A 21,786-nucleotide genomic window follows, 5' to 3' on the forward strand; every position below is an offset into this window, starting at 1 on the left:
CATGGCCTGCTGGCCAACGATCCTTATGGAACAGCATATAAATTAAAAAAAAACGTGGAAGGACTGTCATGGATATTCCAATAATGGTTATAGGAGAAAAAAACCATACAGAATAGGAAAAATCATTATGGTCTTCAACAGGCAGCAGTCCTTTCTAAAGAATTCTCTCTTCTCATTACCTGAACACTTTGTAGTTTTTACTGCTTTGATTTTTCTATGCTACAGAGATATGACCCTTTTTGAGTTTGGGAATCAAGAGAAAAAGAAAGAAAAGAAAGGAATTTAATCAGGTCAAATGCAAGGTTGATGAAAAATTCACTGTTAAGTAGGATTCTTCCAAGTTTAAAGCCATCACCCTAATCAATGATATTTTAGTGATCTCATAAATGTGAGAGATGAAAAAAACTGAACTATTCAAGTGCATAATGGAATTAATAAGAGCCTTTTCTGCAGCCCTTTCTCTCTGCTTTTTGACAAAGGAAGGTTTTCATGACCACAGGAACACTTCTACTGTCTTGATACAGATAAAGAACTCCATGTTTGACCTATGTGTGACCTAGTGACCTGAGCATGGGCTCATTAATTTTATTCTCAGTTCTATTTTACTGACAGACTGTGCTGTTTTGACTAAGTCACCAAGGCCTGACCTTCCATAAATATCTACTATACCCTGTATTTGGATTTGCAGTCTGTGAAATTTACTGTCTGATTTTATGAGGTGCTGAGCACTTGCAGTGCTTTTAAAGTGTGAAACATTAAGTGACAGTTTTGAATATTTTGGCATTAGTTCCTTTATGTGTGTTTCTCTTCACTGTTTTACCTCCATCGTAAGATTTCATACAGATTAGTCAGGATTTATGTTGTGCAAAAGGTTGGAAATGTGAGTGATGTGTAACTGAAGAATTATGAGTAACCTTCAAAAAAATCCCAGTAACCTCAGAAAAAGAAGTTGGTGGTCCTGATGTGGTAACTAAAGGGATGCATGTCCACAGCAGATTTGCAAATGTAATTTGGACCAAAATGTTTATGCTTAGAACCTAAATTAGATCCCTACATCCATCTGAGGTTTTACACCTTGGTTTGTTTACAAAAAAAAATAGAGAGCAATAAAACCCAAGAGAAACAAGTGACGCACAACACAATTGTTCACCACCTGCTGATTGATGCCCAGCCCATCTGTGAGCACCAATCATCCCCTCCCAGCCAAGTCTCCCAGTTTATATACTCGGCATGACATTCTGTGGTATGGAATAGCCCTTTGGCCAGTTCAGGTCAGCTGGCTGTGCTCCCCCCAGCTTCTTCTGCCCCTCCTCACTGGCAGAGCATGAGACACTGAAAAGTCCTTGACTTGAGGTAAGCACTACTTAGCAACAACCAAAACATGAATGTGTTATCAACATTATTCTCATACTGAATCTACAACACTGCACTCTACCAGCTTCTAGGAAAATTAACTCAATCCCAGCTGAAATCAGACAGTGGAACAATGAATCACTTCTCCTGTGTGCTTGTGCATAGGTGTCAAAACACACCCTCAAAACCAATTACAAATACAAAACAAATACTCAAACACAAATACAAATACTGGATGATTAAAGGCGCCCTTGTTTTGTTTCATTTGTTTTCCCCTACAGAATATGGTTACAGCACTGTTGCTGTTTTACTTATTACTATTGGATCTATGTTTGGTACAACTCTCATTTTATTTAACTCCTGTCAAGAAATCTATACACTCGTTTTACAGCTGTTTGTCGGTTTGGCTGTTGGAACCCTTTCTGGAGATGCATTGCTACATCTTATTCCTCAGGTAAGTAATAGACACTTCAGTGCTTTTAAAATGTTGACACATATGCGTGTGTGCATGTACACACAGAAAAGTTTTATTTAATCCTGGATAATGCTCATCTGTTTATAAATAAACTTCCCATTAAATCTACCCAGCACTCCAGTTACATTTGCACTCTGTAGTTCAGAGAGACGTTACAAGTAGTAAGAAGCTGAAATCTATGAATGATGAATTCAAAGAAAATAAGGCTCCTGTTTTCAAAACAAACTTTTCAGAAACCCCACAAGTCTTGTGCAAGGCAAGTTTCTAGATGTGCATTAATTTCTTTCATGAGGCATATTCTGTAACACGTCTCAAGAGAAATTTTTCAAGGGTTGTATGAGGCATCCACAGTCCCCTCCACGTGTTTTTCCAGAGAACCAAGAGCTGTCAACCTATAAGTGTAATAAAATTGGTGCTATGATGTTGTCCTAAATTCATAAAATAAATTTTAAGAGCAGGATAGCATGCAAAACAGAACCAAATTTTCCATCGTGTATTCATTTACTTTTGACTAAGTCTCCTCCGATATGACACAGATGTTATGAGTAGAATTGCAGTGATTGTAGAAAGAGAGCTTCACAGCTTCACTTGAGATTCTGGTCAAAATATTCTTTGTACTCAATGCATCACCTCTGGAAGCAAAACTGGGAGAATGATTTAAGGAAGGCAGTTCTCAGTGAACGTCAGACAAATGCATTTATTTCAGAAACACCTCTGGAGTGTGAAAGTATTCTCTTTCACCAGTTTTAAGTGATGTATCCAGAGCCTTTAAAGAACTCACTTTCAGAGCAAAGGGAAGGCTGCCGTGCTGTGCCACTGGGGAAAAAATGGAAGTACACCCACTGGTAGAAATGGATTTATGCATTAGTTATGCGTTAATAAATTATGTATTGTTTTCATAGAATCACAAAATAGTTAGGGTTGGAAGGGACCTCTGTAGATCACCTAGTCCAACCTCCTGCCAAGGCAGGGTCACCTAGAGCAGATGACAGGATCGCATCCAAGTGGGTTTTGAATGTCTCCAGAGAGGGAGATTCCACGACCTCCCCAGGCAGCCTGTTCCAGTGCTCTGCCACCTCAGTGTAAAGGAGTTCTTACTTATGTTGATGTGGAGCTTCTTGTGTTTTAGTTTATGGCCATTACTCCTTGTACTATTGCTGGGCACCACTGAAAAGAATCTGGCACTGTGTCTTGGCACCAGCCTTTGAGATATTTGTATGTATTGAGGAGATCCTCTCTTAGATCTAGATCTAGGAGATCTAGATCCTTCTCTAGATTACAGAGGCCCAGCTCCCCCAGTCTCACCTCATAAGAGAGATGCTCCTGATCCCTTATCATCTTTGTGGCCCTCTGCTGGACCCTCTCCAGTAGCTCCTTGTCTGTTTTCAATATGAAGCTTACATATTAAGATGATGAAAGTAATTTTTATAGACTTCATAGACAATAATGTACTCCAAATTTTATATATATATATATATATATATATATATAATATATACAGACACACACATACATAAAGGGCAATTTCATAAAACATAATGTTATTATGTTATTTCCACCACTGAAAGATATAGCAGAGTCTACTAATAATTAATTTCATTATCTACTATTCAGAGGATTAGCTCAAAACACAATTTAAATTTGAAAGAACTGAGGGAAGAGAATTTTGAGAATAAATTGAATTAACACATTGTGGCTTGCTCTAGCAAAAATTAAAACATTACCATTTCATTTTTTTTAACTCTATCTCTTTTATTTCAGACTCTTGGTTTACATAAACATGAAGCACAAGACATAGAACATTTCTATGAGGGAAAAGAATATATTTGGAAGCTTTTGGGAATAATTGGAGGAATTCATGGTTTTTTTCTGATAGAAAAGTGTTTCTTTCTTTTGGTAACACCACGGGAACAGGTAAAGCTTTCTACAATTTATCCTTTAAAAATCTATTTTGAGATTTTACAGTGCACAAAGTGTTAAAATGATTGTGGAAAATAAGTATAATTTGTGTGAGTTAAATGAAGCATTGATAATTGCTTTCCTAAGTGCTCCTACCAGATTGACCTTCAATTTCTATTTTGCTTTGCTCTGTGGATTGTGCAATGCTACATGAATGTGTTCAATATATTTATAACTCAAGAAGGGAACAGTTGATCGAATATGTTCCATAAGCATGCATTTATGACTCACATAGGAGCAGGTGAAAAGTATGTATCCATGCAAAATATCAATGGCGGTTGTTTACTGTAGGCCCTGTTTGAAAAGGAGAAAGACATAGATGTAAGCATAAGATATTTTCAAGAATGATCTTGAAAATCTTAAAATTTCCAAATTGTCTTTGATCTGAATGATTTGAAAATCTAATATGTACGTTGCAGTCAGTAGGGCCCAACCTCTTATATTATCTCCTTGCTCACTGACATGTTTATAGTAATTCTATTACTTTATTTCAGTGTGGATGGAGCCTAAAAATATGATTATGCACAAGGATATAATGTACCACAAAATGTGATGGCTCATTAGGTTTCTCAGCATGAGACACAATCTTAATGTTGCTTAAGAAGGCTAAACCTTTGCTTGTTCTGTTTTGCAGGGTGTGCAAAGAATGGCCTGATTTAGATATGCAGCAATGAGTCCCTATTCCCACTATCTTTGAGTCAGCCATAAGAATATTGTGTGAGATTAATAGAATGAGAATATTTTGATGCCAGTGATGGTTTATTTTTTGGTAAAAAGAAGTCCTTTTTGTTACTTATTTGGGAGAAGGGCTTTATCACTATCTCACAATTTTTTTAATTTTTTCTACTGAGAACTAGATTAATTCTCAGAGTTAGTTTTTATATCCATCTCGGCTTCAAATTTTAATTTGATTTAAAAAAAAAATTAAGTTGTATCACACCCATATGGTTGTCACTGGTTTATCTGATTCACTCTTCAGGGTTTTTTAAGAAAATAGGCATTAGGAAACAAGTGATGCCAGCCAACAATCTTTTAAAATAGATTTCATTTTGAAAAAATTAATTCTTAAAAATGTTAAATTTTCATAAAAGGCTGAGAAATACTACACGTGTGTTCATGGGTTTCAGAACTAATTGCAAAGCATCTTCATTCAGCAGGGCCTTTCTTTAGTTAATGGGCACTGGGGACATTCCCATGATCTTCCAGTGGAATCTGAATTAAATGAACATTCAGGCAGAGGCAAATCTACTTCAACCATACAGTTGGTAGGTTACCAATATGACATACTTCCCTGATTTTATGTTCTTCTTTCTCTATTCCTCAAAAAAATGAACCAAATTAATGTAATAAATCAGTAATATTTTTCAGTTTATATTGATTTGGTGTTATTACATGACATGATTATTAGGAATCTCTAGATTTTGAAGTTTGTAATGAGCTTTTACAGAGATTTCAAGTGCAGATATTTTACAATAACTTTTCTTCAGTGTGTCTCAGATTGATATAACAATTCACCTCCTGCGCTACATTTTGTTAATAAAATTCTTGAAGACTTTCCTCTTTCCTTCTTTTAAAAAATTGATTATATGTAAAGGCAGATTGTCCAGGGGAAAAACTTCATGATTTTCTACGGTGAGAGTTCAGTGCATAATTAATGAGCAGATTAAACCTTGGACTGTTCTTGAGCATTTTTCCACAGATTTTAAGGGTAGCATAAGCAAGCTGGATATATGGGAATGGTGCTTACTTATAAAAAGTTACATGGTTTTATATTGGCCTATAGATAGTATCCAGACAGATAAATCCTTGCAAACTACATTGACTCATAACTCTTAACCTGTTTTTTCTTTTTTTTTCCAACAAGTCTTCTCAGTTTATATGCAGTACCTATGTACATAGGTTATTTAAATCAGTTCCTCCAGAGATCCATAATGTGAACTCCATTTTACTAATTTAGTTGTGATGGGCAAGAGCCTCATGAGTCACTGCTAATCTTTAAAACACAATTGGGAAACTCTCAATTGAAAACAGAGCAAACAGACGAGTGAAACATGTTTACTAATTTGTGAGCCACGTCATAGCTTCCTGTTTATGATAATGAATGATCATGTCATTCCACTCAGCTGCAAGATCCCCCCAAAGTTCTATATAGATCACATGAATTATCCTGGCTTAACTGGTTTGTACAAGAGCAGCCAATTTTTCGGAATCATGTGAGTAATACTAAGACAAACACTGGTTGACTAAGAAAAACTTATAAATCCTTCAGGTCAGTGATTAGTCTTGCAGTTTTGACTCAGAGTTCAAAGAAGTGGCATGTGAATAAATATTATAGGAGAAGTGGAACAATTATTGGAATTCATATGACTGGCTGCAATCACAGGAATTAAAGACATTTATTTTTCCTTTAAAATGCAGAATTTGAAAAACATTCTTTCTCCTTCTTTCCTCATACTTCTACAGCACATATCCCACATCACAAGCAGGCTAATGCCAGCCAATTAATATATTCTATTTTCTACTCAACATACACACCTGCTACAGTTTTTGGAGTGGTAGCTGCTGTCCCAACACTGAACTCTTGTGCTGTTGTTGACTCTTCACTGGCTACCATAATAGGTTTTCCCACTTTTTTGGGAAAAAAAAAGTAGCAATGATAAATTCAGTTTTTCTTGTTTCAAGCAAACAAGTTTTTTGACTTATCTGTCCCTCACATGAATTTCTAATAATTTCTCTAGTCAGAAAACAAAGCCCCAGGGAGGTAGGGAGAGTGAGAGATTGCTCATGTTCTCCCTTCTCTCCCCACAGTTGCATTATCTGTTAATTAAATGTTGGGGCAGATGCATCAAATTAACTCTCTAGGATAAGGATGAAGATACTGCCTCTTTCTTCACTTGAAATAAGGGTAAATTTCGCTCCTTGAAGTGAAGTCTACTCATGTGCTGCTATGCCCAATCAGTGATGTCTAGTGCTAAGACAAAGCCCCAGATAAAAGCCAAGAGTCAGGGCACTGGAGGCTGCACCACACTGAAGGAAACCCCCTGTATTTTGAAAGGGGGTGAAACCTATCTATGATCATCTTTGGAAATCCTATGGACACCTTCTCCATCAGGAAACTACAGTTCTAGTCTTGACAAAATCAAAGCGTGTAATTTGAATTATAATCTTTTTAGTCTTACATTTGGCTCAGATTTTTAGGTATTCAAGCAGAAATATGGTTTTCTTGGGCAACAACAGTGCTTGAATATCTTCCTACCTGAATTAGACTGTCACCTTTTCTGGGCAAGGGAGATTTCTTTCTCATGTGTTTCTGCAGTACCAATCACACTGCCAGTGGTCAATAAATTATTCTAATGATATCTGTGCAAATAACAATTGACTATCTTTTATTCAAATAGCTTGAACTTAGTTGACATTTTCCAGTATTTATAGCAGGAATTGGAAGAGCCCCTTAACACTGATCCATTATCTTTACTTTTAACTAGAGAAGCCCAGAAGATTCTGAATCTGCTGAAGTTCCTCCGGAGAGCAAGGCGATCAGCAAAAAAAGTTAGTATCAATAAAAAGACTAGACAAGTAACAGGAAAATCCTTCAGACCTAAGATGGAATTGAAAGTCTGAAGCTGGCTTAGCTCTGTGCTTGCTATGTGCTACGTCGCCACATCTGATGGCGCCTGGTTACATAATTTAATCTCTACTTAAAGACCTTCTCAGCTGCCAGCCCTGTAATTGTGAAGTTCGTTAGTCTTATACTGTCCTTGCTTCAGTGTTTGTTGTCTCACTGTTGCAATCTATTTTTCTAAAGCCTTTTCTTAAAGGGAAAGATTAAAAAATTAATACAAAACAGATTTTTGTAATTATAAACTTAGCTCAGGCTTTTATTTCTGAAGGTGGTGGAATGCTTGTTTTGTTGGCTCACTATACTAATATAATTCTGCTTCCTTCTTCTCTTACACAGTAAAGCAATAGCCTCTTTGAACCAGTAATGATTTATTACAGGTGTGAAATTACAGGATCTGATGGCTCTCAGTTTTAGTAAAATCTGTTTTCTTCATACAATTTCAGATAATTCCCGTCTTCTGTGTTTGTTGCTGCTTAATAAAAAAAAATAGGAAAATAGAGTATAAATCAAATTCTACCTTTGACTGTACCTTGTGATCTTGGTAAATTCAGTAGAATTGCAGTCATTCACCTGAGGGAATAATATTTTAATTAAAATCAGTTTATTTACTATAATCAACTCCCCTCAATTTTGTGATCTCAGATCTCAGACCAGTAGTGTGATTTATTTAATTATGTCATTATCTTCTAGGTTTTTAATGTTCTCCTCTGTTCTTGTGGACTTAATTTCCATTTCTGAGGCATTAGAAATCTGGATTTTCATTTCTTCAGTCTCATGTCTCCAGTAGTACACAATCCAGTGCCAGTTTGAGTGTGACTTCGTAGTTCATCTCTAGATATTTCCACTCAGTTCAGTCATCATTATGTGCTAAGCACACACTAATTTCTAGTGATCTCAATGTTATTTGTTCTAAGTAACTAATTTTGTGATAGTTTCTCAATAATCTTCTTTGGTATCATTTTATCCTGATACCTCAGTCTTACCTCCATATTAGAAATCAGTAAATGAAATCTTAGTAGGAAAGGAGGGGCTATTTGGGGGTTTGGGGTTTGTTTTGTTTGGGTTTGGGGTTTTTTGTGAATACATAATTTTAGCAGACACTGATCTCTTCTCTTTGGTGAGAAGTAATAAGACCTGAATGGCCTGGAGTTGTGTTAGGGGAGGTTTAGGTTGGATATTAGAAGAAGGTTCTTCACCCAGAGGGTGGCTGGGCACTGGAACAGGCTCCCCATAGAGGTGATCACAGCACCAAGCCTGGCAGAGTTCAGGTAGCATTTGGACAATGCTCTCAGGCACATGGCGTGTCTCTTGGGAATGGTCCTGTGCAGGGCCAGGAGTGGGACACAAAGATCCTTGTGGGTCCCTCCCAACTCAGCATATTCTGTGATTCTGTGAAAAGTTTGTACTGTTAGAGTTCTTTTAAATGGCTCAGTGCATAAACAAACCTGAGTACCTTGGTACTGAGCTAAACTTTTAGGTGCTTTTTCCCCAAAACTGAATGGAATCTGCAGCTTTAAGGCAGAAGCCTGGCATTTCATCCACTGGGAGGCTTCACTGTAAATGTATGTCAAGTAGGACTGAAAAAGGAGTCAGTCACCTTAGATAGCCAGTGAGTGACTCAGAAAGCAAGAAGCTTTCTGAAGCGAAAGATGTCTCACAGGCCCCCTCCTCTTTTATCCACAATTATTCTGTCAATATCTGAAAAGACCAAACAGTAGCATTTTATATTTGGTATACTCAGTGACAGTTTATATTTACAAGAAATATTTTTTCAGTATGAGCATTGAAACATTGGAAAAAGATCTATTTATGGATAAATGTTTGCTTTAAACTCTTTTTCAAAACTTTAAAAGTGTAATCTATGATTGAAGTCCTGCACCCATTAGTTCTGGGGTTTTTATGAAACAGAATTTGCTATGAGTTCTGGTCCTCTATTTAAGCAGAAAAAAAAATAAAAAATAAGATTTTTTAAGAAGAAGAGGCTTTGTAGAAATAGTTAAGATAATAAGTTTATAGTTAATAGTTTCTGTTGGAATACAATGCAGTGAGATAATTGCCAGTAACAAAGCTGCTTTAAAATAGGCTGAAAGTAAAGTAAGATAAACATTCAGATTTGTTTATACATGCATCTCCTTAACTTTCTGTCAAGTAAGTTCACGAAGCTTACATTTGCAATTGCACCATAATGTTAACCTGATCCCTATGTTACATTACACACAACATGCTGGAGTGAGTTCCAGTAATCATGGTATATCTTCTTCAACAATAAGATACTTGAACAAAACAGACTAATAAGATCTCAGGGCAGGCCACAATTTCGTCCTTACTGATGCTTATTACAAATCACAAACTTAATGTAGTGCAATAATCTATTATTTCTATGTAATTCATGCTCTGCACTATTGATTATAAACTGCCCATAGTGTTTAGAAAGAACTGTACAAGCTGGGGACATCCACGTCCGGCTCTGCAAGCTGGCAGGAAAATCTAGCAAGCCTGCCAATTCCTCTGAACCCACAGAGCTCCCAGGCAACTAGGGAGGATTTTCTGAATACGGTTGTTAAGCTTTTATGTGCTGTGTGTTTTTTTTATAATAGTCTGAAGACTTCATTTCTAGCCAGTTTCTGTAAGAAAAACATCTCCCCTGTCACTATAAAATAGTCATCTCTCAGAAACATTACTGAAGTGAAACCTGGTAATAACTGTATTCAGGCAGTTTTGTGCAACTCCACTTTAGGTCCTTAGTCTGTCATATTATGACTATGGGGGTCATCAAAAGTCAGGAAAATACATATTTAGGGCCCAAATCACGACCCTGCTTCTTCAGGCATGAAACCAACCCTTTTCAAAGTGTTCTGTCCATTCTGTGTAGAGGGAAGCTGGATGAGTTTCCTGAGAAACATTAGGCAGTCCTGCTTGTGAGTTTGTGGATAGAATAAATAAAACAAACTACAGGATAGGGGAACCCATTATGTGTTGCTAAGTTTAGACATTGAACCTATATGGAGCCTTGTTGCTACTTGAAGAGATAAACTCTCTCCCTGTGAATCCATTCAGCATGCCACCCAGCTGTCTGTGCTACAGGCTGGACAGAGAGACTGTCCCTAATTCTCTAGCTTGATTTCAGTGCTTGCACCCCTAGTAGCACCTTTCCACTCATGTCATATGTCTGATCATGAACAGCCAGTATATTGTTCCATGCTAAAATGAGGTCACAGAACAGAATGGGAAAGACAAACAGCCACCTGCACCCATCAGTGGTGCTCCAGATAGGAGTATTATAAGCATAATAACCATTAATTGATTGGAACAAACTTTGGAAATAAGCATGCTGTAACCCTGTACTAATAGTGATACTCTAAGGCTTGTTGTCTTTCATCTCTGTCTTTCACTGAAATGCAGTCTCATAAAAAATAGACTCTGCAAATATTATTCAGTGTTAGCAAGCTCTACAGGATTAAAACAATCAGCTGCCTGAGACCAAATATTCATCTTCAGCATAACTGTGCAATCCTGTGAGTTCCAGAAAAATAACATCTAGGAATAACATCTAGGAAAACTTGTGTGAATTTTGATAAATAAAGAATGATTAATAGAAACCCTTAGGATGTATCCTGAGACTAGACTCAAACTTAACATTTTGTCTAATAGTTAACCTAGTAAGAATAAGGAAATTGCTTCCTGGTATTTGCATCTCTGAATTGTACTGCAAGCCACTTTTTTAATTTTAAATGTATTGAAGGAAATGCAGTAACAAGGGAAAAGAAGTTAAACACAATTTTCCTCTGACTATTATGACTTATCATAATGTTAAATGCAAAGTCACCAAAAAACTAAATCATTTGTAAATAACAAAAATTGCAATATCTGTTTGTGTTAAAACTTCTGGGCTTTTTATTTCTTTGCTTCTTTTTTTATCTTTTCTGAGGTAAGAAAATCAGCTTGTTAGCAATAATGGTCCTGGTGGGTGACAGTCTTCACAATTTTGCTGATGGTCTAGTGATAGGAGCAGCATTCTCATCCTCAACAGAAACAGGTGTGACAACGACTGTTGCTATTTTATGCCATGAAATTCCTCATGAAATGGGTAAGAAATACATATATATGTATTTTTCCTGATTGGCTTTGTATTTCCAGGTTTCCCAAAGAGTTCTTTCCTGTATGATATTTGTGGGAATTCTTGCTTATAACATCATGAACTATAACATTAATGTGCAAGACTCCTACTTTCTTTCCCCTTCCCAAACCCAGGGAAGGCTTCTGCACTCATTATTGGATACCATCCCATCTCACTTTCTCCAAATGTAAAGGACATCAGGCCAAGGGTGACCTGTTATTCTTATGTGGACAGAGACAAAAAATTATAAGCTGAGAGCAAGAGCCATGTGTGCATAATGGACATGCCTTACACAATGGGCTATCCAAGACTTTCAGTATACAGCAGTTTCAATATTCCCCATGTTACCCTCCTTCCTGCTGCTAATCAAAAATAATAAGGTACTAAAAGAAAGTATATGACCTATTTTACCAGTGGACAGGACAGGAAGATTGTTCTATTGAGTATTGTCCTCAATTAACTTCTTGTGGTAAAACTTTCAGCATAGCTGAAGCTGTTCCTCACATTGTGTTGATGAACACTTATAAACTGGAAAGTTTGAGATGAGAACTGCAGATTCTCATTTCCATCCTTAAATGACTGAAGAATTCATGAACTATGTAGAAAACTTCCCCAAACAAAAAGATGGGATGGGGGATTGCTGTAAAACTGGTGACTCTTGTTTGCATAGCAAAGAAAATTTAAATACTCAACAGTTACCTCCAAAGACAGACCCTCTTAATTCTGGGGCAGTAATGCCCTAGTGTCAGTGGCATTTTTACAGTCACAGAGTAGAATTTTTAAAATCTTCTTCTGTGGGCCTGTTATGAAATCTCAAACTGGAATCAAACTGGCATAGGTTACTCTGACTTGCAGCACCTGTAAAACACTCAAACATCATCCTGCAAATATACCCACATGTTTGGATCTGGCAAGTTCCCAGTGGAGAAAGATTTAGAAACTCTGGGAAAACATGTGACTTCACTTTTACTTGTATCCAAGTTGGAAATGTCATGGAACATCGAGAACTAACAGAAAGCTGCTCCTGTATACTGTATGCTATCTTTAGGAACAGCTAAACAAATAAAGTAAATATTACTTTTTTGTTGTTTTGAGGTTTTGAGTATTTTTTCATATGAGATGAGTTTATAACTAATTCTACAGAAAGCTAAAGGCAGCCCTACGCCATTTACTATCTTTGTGCATGTCTGAATTATTTTCCTTCATGTTTTATTACCAAGAATCTTCCAAATACATTTATCAGCTAAATAATAAATTTTCTGTCTTTTTCTCTATGCAGGAGATTTTGCTGTGCTGCTAAGTACAGGGCTCCCCACGAAGATTGCAATTCTGATGAATTTTATAAGTGCACTGACAGCATTCTTAGGACTTTATATTGGCCTTTCTCTATCAACTGACCCATCCATTCAAAACTGGATTTTTACTGTTACAGCTGGAATGTTCTTGTATTTATCTTTAGCAGAAATGGTGAGAACTTCAGTCTATGGGTATATTTTCCTTTCAACTTAGCCACACATCATAGATGAGTGTCAGACAAATGCAGGTGGATGAACTTGGAGAGAAAAAGAGTTCATAGGCTTGTTGGGAAGAGCATGTCATCTGCCCTGTGCATGTACGGTACTTAGAACGATAATCTGGTTTTGTTTCATGTCCTTCTCATGCTAGGTGTCATTAGTAATGAAAAGGTGAAATAAAGGCCATTAGGAGGCTAATATATGAGAAAGGCATAAAGGACTTTTAAAGGGGGAAAGGTAAACAATATATTTTTAGTTACTTAGTAAAACTTAAACATTTGAACCTACAGGGTTTTTTAAAATCCTGAAGAAGCTGGTTACTTTTTTGTGCCCTTCTCTTTATATATTTTTCATCCATTGTTGCAATACGAATTTGCTGTTTCTGAACTAAAATGCAAAGATGCTTATCCTGCACTCTTCCTTTCTGTCTTAGGTTTGGCTGAGCTCCTAAGTGATTCATAAGCCATCACATTGCCTCAACTTTTTTGTATTTGCCCAATGTTTTTCATAGTCCCAGTTCAATAGCAGTGATATAGAAAAATAAAGTGTGAAGATATGCAGTAGGAGAAAGGTCTAAGGACTGTACAAAAATGCAGAAGTATCCTAGCTCATGCAGATGCCTCGGGCCCCATCATTTATTGAAGAGATGGCTAACTGTTACACTTGTAGCAGCGCAGAACTTGATTGCCTTCCCAGCTTTGTCACATGGTCTTTCACTCTCATGTGTTGTTGTGAACTTGCCTACAAGCTCCTGAACAGAGATGGAATATTTTGAGTGATTAGATGAAGAGGGAGAAAAAAAAATGTCACTTCATAAATTATTACTGTTTTCCCCAAGCCTGGCTGTCTCTCAGCTGTGTTCACTACTACCCTCCACCTTATGCCTGAGACATTAGTTACCAGGTTCAAGCATAATACTTTAAACCTGATTCCAGTATTAAAACCTATTTAAAATCCTGCTTATAATAATTGACCTCAGACCTTGGTAGTATTTATCCTATTTTTGATATTGTAACTAAAGTGAACATAAAGTGCTCCTAAGAGCTTAAGAGGGAACTGCCTCAGGATTGTGGATGTGTCAACAGTCTTGACTGAGGTGGTAAATAACAGACAAGAACACTGTGTACCAAGCTGCAGCTTGTTCTGAGACTGCAAAATTTGGAAATGAGGCTGCCTACCTACTGAGTAGGCATGGTTTTACTAATAGGCTAAGAATGATATAGACATATTTTGCAATCACTGTAGGATCAGGGATCCACAAGCTTCTAGAACAATACCATGTTTTTCCCTGAGTCTTCAAAGCACTGTGCCAGCAGTAAATCCCAAGAGATAATACAGTTCCAGGCAGAGACAGGGACGTGTTTTCCCTTGTTCTCAGCTTGTCACTGTGATCTTGGTCTTGATGTGGAGAAAGAAGGGAGAGAGAAGGGAGGATCTTATTTCTCTCAATACCTTTTATTAATAGGCTCTATATATTCTCTGTATCTCTGTATCTATTTCTCTCTATATTCTCTTTGGTTTGCTCATCTATGTTTGTCAGAAGTGTCAAATATCCCAGGGATTATTTTATTTTAAAAAATTATTCATGTAGCACTAAGGGAATCTATAGATCTGAAAAGTTTTGTATGTTTGTATAGTACATGTCAAGAAAATGAGCCATTCTTTATGTATTTTTCAACTTTCTGCTCAGAAGTAGCTTCTATTCTCTGCTGCATTTTCATCTACAAACAGCAATCATCAGTGTTCCTGCCAATGGTGTACAAACACTTAATGGAATACAAAGCTTGACTGTAATTTTTGGTACTTGTTTCATGGGCTTTCACATATTCATGTGCTTGTCAGAGCAGCAGTTCAGTAGAACTGAACAACCTCACTGGTTTCTGCATTGAGGAACACTGAGGGGTATGAGTGGAGGTTTATTGACAGAACAGCACTGTGAAACAGTTGCTGCAGTCAAGTTAGCACAAAATTATTTCTGTGGTTGATTAAAGGTTTTTCATTTTGACAAATGGCATTCTAGCTCCTTTAGCAAGCAGGGTAGACTAATCATTTTAGAAATTGAAAAAATCAAAAGATAAAATCATTTATATCCTTCATCGTTTTTCACCAAGAAATTATGCAAAAGTGATGTTTACTCTGACTAACCTTACAAATATTTTTGATTTTGAAAATAAAGGAGAAGTGTTTAAAGTGATTTACTTGGCTGTTGCAGTGCAACAGTCATGCCATATATGCCCCAGCTTGGTAGAACTCTTTAGCCAGTACATGACCCCTCATGCCTCCTTTCAGCATGCTGCTTCCTATTTCTTCTTATCTTTTGTGTGGTCATGATAACATGAGCTGGAGTGAGAATAGAGTAGTCCCTTGATGTGGTGCTACATTCCCTCAATTTCGAAGTGGTTTGCATCTGCTGTTTGAATAGGCTTATGCTTCCTAAATGTGATTCACTCTGCTGTACCGCACACTTTGTTGTTCAGAGAGAACTGGGGAACCATAGCTGATATTGTGACAGCAATCAGCTTTTATTTTTGCAGATAAGCAGGGATGTCACACTAGGTATGGTTATAGAAATGGTCTGTGTGTTGATAATACGCACATAGGTTAGATGGAGGGAGAAGACAGCAGCACTGGACATGGGAAGGGCACTACCTGATGAGAATTCTTTTTAAAAACTCTCTTAGAAATTTACTGTGTATAACTCAGAAATTGTCACTGACAGCAATAAGAGAAAAGACTAAATTTTGCAGTGGGAGGAGGAAAAGTTTCCAGTTTGGAGAACTTGTTCACTCAGGCACTGGAGAAGAGGACAAAAGAGACTGATTATAAGGATAAATAAAAAAGACCAAATGTCTAGACTGGAACTCTGAATTCAGGCTTAGGTCCTAATTACCAGTTTTTGCTTAAATACACAACAAAAAGCATGTGCTCTGGGCATTTACAAAATGTCAGTTCAGATTTTGATTTACATCCAGAACTTTGAAGTGTTTGCACTTGCTTTGGATTAAAAGTTTCCAATTATCTTTAAATACAGATCAAGTATAACTACATGAGTTTCTGTACCATAATTTAAACCACTGCCTAGTTGTAGTGAAGATCCAGGGCATTTGGGTTTGCCTGTTATTTTCAAACAAAACTTTAAAGGGGCGGCTGATTTTCCATTACAGTTTTCTTTTGGGCCCATGACAACTTCCAGAAAAAGAAGAGCACAAAAGAAGCAGCCCCAGAGACCCCCCCTCTCTGAACAGAGGGAATGATAAGCATAGCAAACACTCCTGTTAGCCTCCTTGGTCAGCACCACTCCACTGTCTCCCAGTGGCTGCTGCTGTTACAGCTACTGTGAAGAGGTTCCAAAGAGCAGAGGAACTCAGCAGCTTTGTTCAAGTGCAGGCTGCGAGTGGAGCAGACAAAAAATCCCAACCAAAACCAGAGGTCAGCACCAGACCATTGCTTTATATTTATTTCCTGAGTTGATGTGAAAGTATTAGCAGTCATTAGTGTTTCCCCTGGTGTCTATAAGACATAAAGCAAAAATATTAAGAGAATTTGAGCCTGAGGCATCATTTTCACAGGCTCTGTTTAGACATACATTTAGTTTAAAACTTTGATAAAAGAGACCATGTAGAGTGGAAGGTTTTTAGAATGAAGTAGTTTTTAGTATGATTATATGATTTAAAACTCACAGAAAAAAATATTAAACACATTTTTTTCAAGCATATTTAAAAAATCCTCTTTTCCTCTTGTGCATTTACTAAAGCCCAAGTAAATAGGAGTGTTGCCAATTATTTCAGAAAGAGCATGATTGACCCTATATTTAGAACTCAAACAAAAAATACTCCAACTAATTTATTCCCACAAAAGGGAATCACTAATTTTACTAAATAAGCATTTCCTTGCAGACAGCTATATGAAATTGCTACAAACTATTGAGAAGCTAACAAATTTCAGAATCTCATTTATAATTCTTGTCAGTGCTAGTAAAAGAACCAAAATGGGTATTTGGTTAAATGCCCATATATTTGGTTAATTTAAATATTTCACTGTAAGATCAGCTTTGTTACAATGTACAGAAAATGCTACACATTAATAACTGCATTCAGAAGCTCAGCATTTTGAAAAGTTTTTGTTTTTTTAAATGAAGTTTGCCTTGTTTTCCCATAACTTTTTTTCCCACAGATGAATGTATCTGGCTCTCATTCTGGTGTTTTATTCTTTTTTTAGCTTCCTGAAATGACTCATATTCAGACGCGGCGACCCTGGTTGATGTTTCTCCTACAGAACCTTGGATTACTATTAGGCTGGCTTTGCCTCTTACTTTTGGCTATTTATGAACAGAAAATTAAAATATAAGTTTTCTGTTGGAAATCTTGAAGTACCACTTATGACAGTGGATAGCATTGTTCATAATTTTATCATATCTGCTATAGTGATATATAAATTAAGTTGCTGGGATTTTATATCTGAAGAGTAGATAACTATTTTACTTTATTAACTTATTGTTCAGATTTTGTAATTATTTTTTTTTTGTGAACATGAATGTTTAGAATTATGTTTTATTTGTTACTGAGTTTACCAGATCCCATGCTCAAACTCACAGGAGCTTTTGATTAGTTTTTATTGAGACCATTCTAGTTGAATGCTCTAAATGATCTCTGCCAGTCTGATTTGAAGAAAAGAATAAAACACTTTTGTATACAATAATTAAAGTGGACTAACCATAGTTGAATATTTTGGATAAGAAATGGTTTTTTTGCCTCTTAGTACAAAAAATTAAAGCATTTCTATAAATCTAAAAAGCATAGGGAAACTAGACTGCTAAATGGCATGTACCAATCTCATAATATCTGCACTGTCTACTTCGTCAACATAAAGATCCTCAGCAGTCATATCTTACTGGTCCACCGTGGTAGGAAAAAAATTACAAGTGTAAAAGTTTATGATGTAGAAATCTTTTCAAACTGCAATACAGTTGTGATGGAAACTATGACAGTCAAGCACTGACCTAACTGCCTTTTGCATTATCTCACCCCTGATGATTGCTCATAGCAAATGCTTATGAAGGATTATAAGAAATAGGTTTAATTGTTTTTCACTGATATCCCTTCCAAGCTCCTTAAATGAAGGAATTTCTTGAGCCAAATGTTGCTTCTGAGACATTGCATTTAATAAACACCACTAGTGCCTTCCTGTCAGCAATTAGCTTATTCATACATATGCAATGTGCATTCTGGAAAGAGCTTTTTCAATTGGCTTAAGTGCATGTGGCCTCACTGCAACTCCTCCAATCGTGAGTGATTTTTGTGTAATTAGTCCTCTTGATTTCAAGGAAATTCTACATAAGTTGAGATGATTCATTTAATTTAGTATGCAAGAATCTGAAACAAATATACAAAATCTGCCCTAATTCTGAGGTGCTGAGAAACTACCAGGATGTACTGAGCAGCACTCTGCTGTGTGATTTCAGGTATTTACATGCTATCAAATTCTGATTTGAGGACTTCTCCCCTACCTAGTTTACACTTTTGTATGTTGGGTTCTTTCTTTCTTCTTTGATGAGTTGTGGAAATAGGGAGAGCAAGTTATAGAAAAAAACATATTCTTTATGCAGCAACTGGAAATTTTCTTTTCCTTGTCTTAAGTCAAGCTTGAAATATGGCTACATCATGACACAAAATAATTTTCTCACAATGTGTCCTGTGTTTATTTGATAGCTCCTAGTGAAGGTACAATTATTCTCATATTATAGGTGGGAACAGTCTACACTCCTATAGTAAACTGTCAAACCTGTCACTTCTCAAAATCTTCATAGGCATCAAGCTTACTTATCCAAAAAATATAAAGTGAAAACACAGCACCAAGCCTGTCTGAGTTCAAGAGGCATTTGGACAATGCTCTCAGGCACATGGTGTGATTCTTGGGGTGTCCTGCACAGGGCCAGGAGCTGGACTCGATGATTCTGATGAGTCCCTTCCAACTCAGAATATTCTATGATTCAATGATAGCCCACATTCATGATGATCCTAATAACTCACAGACTAACCATTAGGAAAAAACCACTTAAAGATCAATGTAAAGGCAGATTTTCAGTGCTTGTTAGTTACGAAAATCTGCAGGAAATACTCCAGTGCGCATCTAAATGTAGACATTTACATGCCTTCAGAAACCTTGTCCCAAGCAATTTACTCCCAGTCACACAGGAAGTCTCTATCTGATTAGGGGAATGAACTGAGCTATTTTTAAGCTCCAAAGTAAAATCCTAGTTTTTTTTTTTTTTTTATTTAGGTGTGCAAATATTTTGACTGCTTTTTCTGTTGATGTAACTTTGAAAGGTGAGCTGAGAAGCCATGACTGATGCTTATCTTTTCAAAGTTTACATTTTTTTCAGGCAATTGGGCTTCCTTTTAGCAAGGTAAGGTTTTTAAAAAGTGGTTTCCCAGTATTTCATCTGTTTTTATTGGCACCGAGTCACTCCATGACCTTCAGCTGTGGCAGTCAATTCAAGCAATAGCAGGGCATCATTGGACGTAAGCAAAATCTATTCTTGTATCAGATGGTGTGAATGAATATTGGAAACATTTGTTATTTCAAAGAGAAGAGCTACCATAGTTTGAATGTTTATGTAGACCTAATGTTCACTACCACAAAAAACAAGATTACCAATACGAGCATGTTTTGATAATATTATATTCTGAAATATTTTTCTACTATTTATTAATATGTCTGAAATAGGGAAAGTAATTTCTGGCACTGTGTACTTTAAAGTTGCATATCAGCATAGGTTCACATCCTGACATGATCTGTGAACACATTGTATCCACATCTGTTCAGAAAATGCTATCTTTTGTCTATATGTATTTTTCAGGTAGCTTGGTCACATTAACAACCAAATATATTTATACAGCTCCCACCACAGGTACAGATATGTTGATCAGAATGCCAGTTAGTCTTTATTTCTGCAACAGAGCTCTTATGCTTCTGTGGTGTTTGTCAGTAAGTGAGCAGTTCAGTCATTATTTTGCTCTGGCGTCAAATCCAAACACCTGAAGTCTCATTAGTTTATGGAAGTTTGAAATCCTATGGCACTTGTGAGAGAACTTATCTCACTACTTACAGTTAGTGCCTCTACTGTAAATCTCTTTACATTGGTGTCTTTAAAAAGATACTGAAGGTAAAAAAAGGTTAGAATGTATATTAGGAACAATATGTCATACAGAGGGCTGGAAACTCTTCCTAGAGATCACTAAAATAGAAAAGTAAAAAAGTTTAAAACCAAAGAGATCCACCTGCAGAATTCATCTTTTCAGTCAATGTTCTTTAAAAATTCCAAGAAAAAGAATATGTTTTTGTGTCCTTACAAAAGGGAAGGCTGTGCACAAGTGTTCTTATTATGCATTCTCTTTCAGTTTGTTTTAAGTTCTGCAGAGTTTGTTCATACAGATTTGAAACAGAACTGTTTTAAAGCAAGTTAAATTTCTTTCTGTTCCTTCAAACCTAACTGACAGTGAGCATAATATGCCAGTGTTTTCACTGAGTCAAATCCTGAGTAAGGACTGCAGAACTTCATCACTTGCAGACCTTAAATCATGACTAGGTATCTCTCTAAGAGGTATGCAATTACTCAAACAGATGTAGAGATGGAGAGATTACTCGGTGTGGTTTTACAGCCTCTCAGGCAGTTCTGACTAGATAATCACAATGTTCCTTTGAAACCCTAAAATACATGAATCTGTAGATATAGGAATTTTTCTGGAAGAAGCTGGTTAGCATGTCTCCCTTTCATCTATTCTTAGTTTTCAGGAACTCTCAAGATAAAAATATAGAAAATATCTTGCTTTCCTACACAGAAAATTAGAGAGAAAAGGAAAGGTTGAAAAAATTCATTTGCCACAGTATTTTTTCCTGGAAGTTAAGTGGCAGAACGCCTCATAAAAAATATTTCCAATTCCAAACTACCATCACTTCTAAGCATGAGAGCTGACCTTGTACCTCTCTTTTCTGTATATGTTACACATTACCCAGTGACTCCTAAGATAAATAATATCTTCTTTGCAGCCAGCTATGCTAATGCCTTCTGGAGCTCATCTGCATGTTTTAAATACTGCTGTCTATTCCTTTACTCTATTTTATGCTTTAAACATGAATGTGGCATTTCTCTGGAGAAAAAAATACCTCTTTCATTTAAGAAAAATATTTTTCTTATTTATATTTGGATTGGTTTTCTATCACCATGCATTGCATTTGAGAAAGCTCATTATCATTGTAACAATTTTTAGCCTGCAGCTGGAAACCAAAACCAGGTTTATAGCTGTCTGAAGTATGGATTAGGGCTAATAATTTTATAATAAGGGCATATTTTATCAATGTTGTTAGCTTTTCTTTCTTAATTGTAACCTTTTGTCAAGTCTTCCTCTCATTTTGAAAATAAGCTGCCTTCTATTGTGAGTGTAGCTGTAGGAATGTGACTACAGAAAATACAAGCAGTTGTTACACAATAGCTTTAATCAAAACAAAAAGTCCTGCAATTTATTTTACTAGACCCACCTACATTCCTTTCTCCCCAAAAGAACAAAAAAATCCACACATGGAACTTTTGCTTTGGGTCACGTAGGGGAATGTAAGAAGTGCCTCCTTCCTTTTATGTCCCTGATAACAGGACCAAGCACAATGGGAGACCCTGCGTAGACGTCTGGATGCATTGAAATCACTGCCAAGCTTCCGTCAGTGGAGAACAGCATCCTGGTGCAGGAAT

The 21,786-nt window shown here is 36.5% G+C and overlaps 1 protein-coding gene across 3 annotated transcripts in view; it reads left to right on the forward strand.

The window, feature by feature from the left end:
- Window positions 1-18,716, forward strand: part of SLC39A12 (solute carrier family 39 member 12) — a 33,885-nt gene extending 15,169 nt beyond the window's left edge. For all 3 annotated transcript variants that reach the window (XM_008930099.4, XM_018075925.3, XM_029961967.1), the window contains 6 exons: window positions 1,635-1,807; window positions 3,590-3,742; window positions 7,273-7,336; window positions 11,338-11,496; window positions 12,806-12,993; window positions 17,259-18,716. In XM_008930099.4, the coding sequence (XP_008928347.2) occupies window positions 1,635-1,807; window positions 3,590-3,742; window positions 7,273-7,336; window positions 11,338-11,496; window positions 12,806-12,993; window positions 17,259-17,387 (866 nt within the window). In that variant the 3' untranslated portion in view covers window positions 17,388-18,716. The remainder of the gene's footprint in view (window positions 1-1,634; window positions 1,808-3,589; window positions 3,743-7,272; window positions 7,337-11,337; window positions 11,497-12,805; window positions 12,994-17,258) is intronic.
- Window positions 18,717-21,786: the final 3,070 nt, after the last annotated feature.

The sequence above is a fragment of the Manacus vitellinus genome, unplaced genomic scaffold (assembly GCF_001715985.3).
Source record: "Manacus vitellinus isolate BGI_N305 unplaced genomic scaffold, ASM171598v3 scaffold_3_pilon, whole genome shotgun sequence".
In the NCBI taxonomy this organism is placed as follows: Eukaryota; Metazoa; Chordata; class Aves; order Passeriformes; family Pipridae; genus Manacus; species Manacus vitellinus.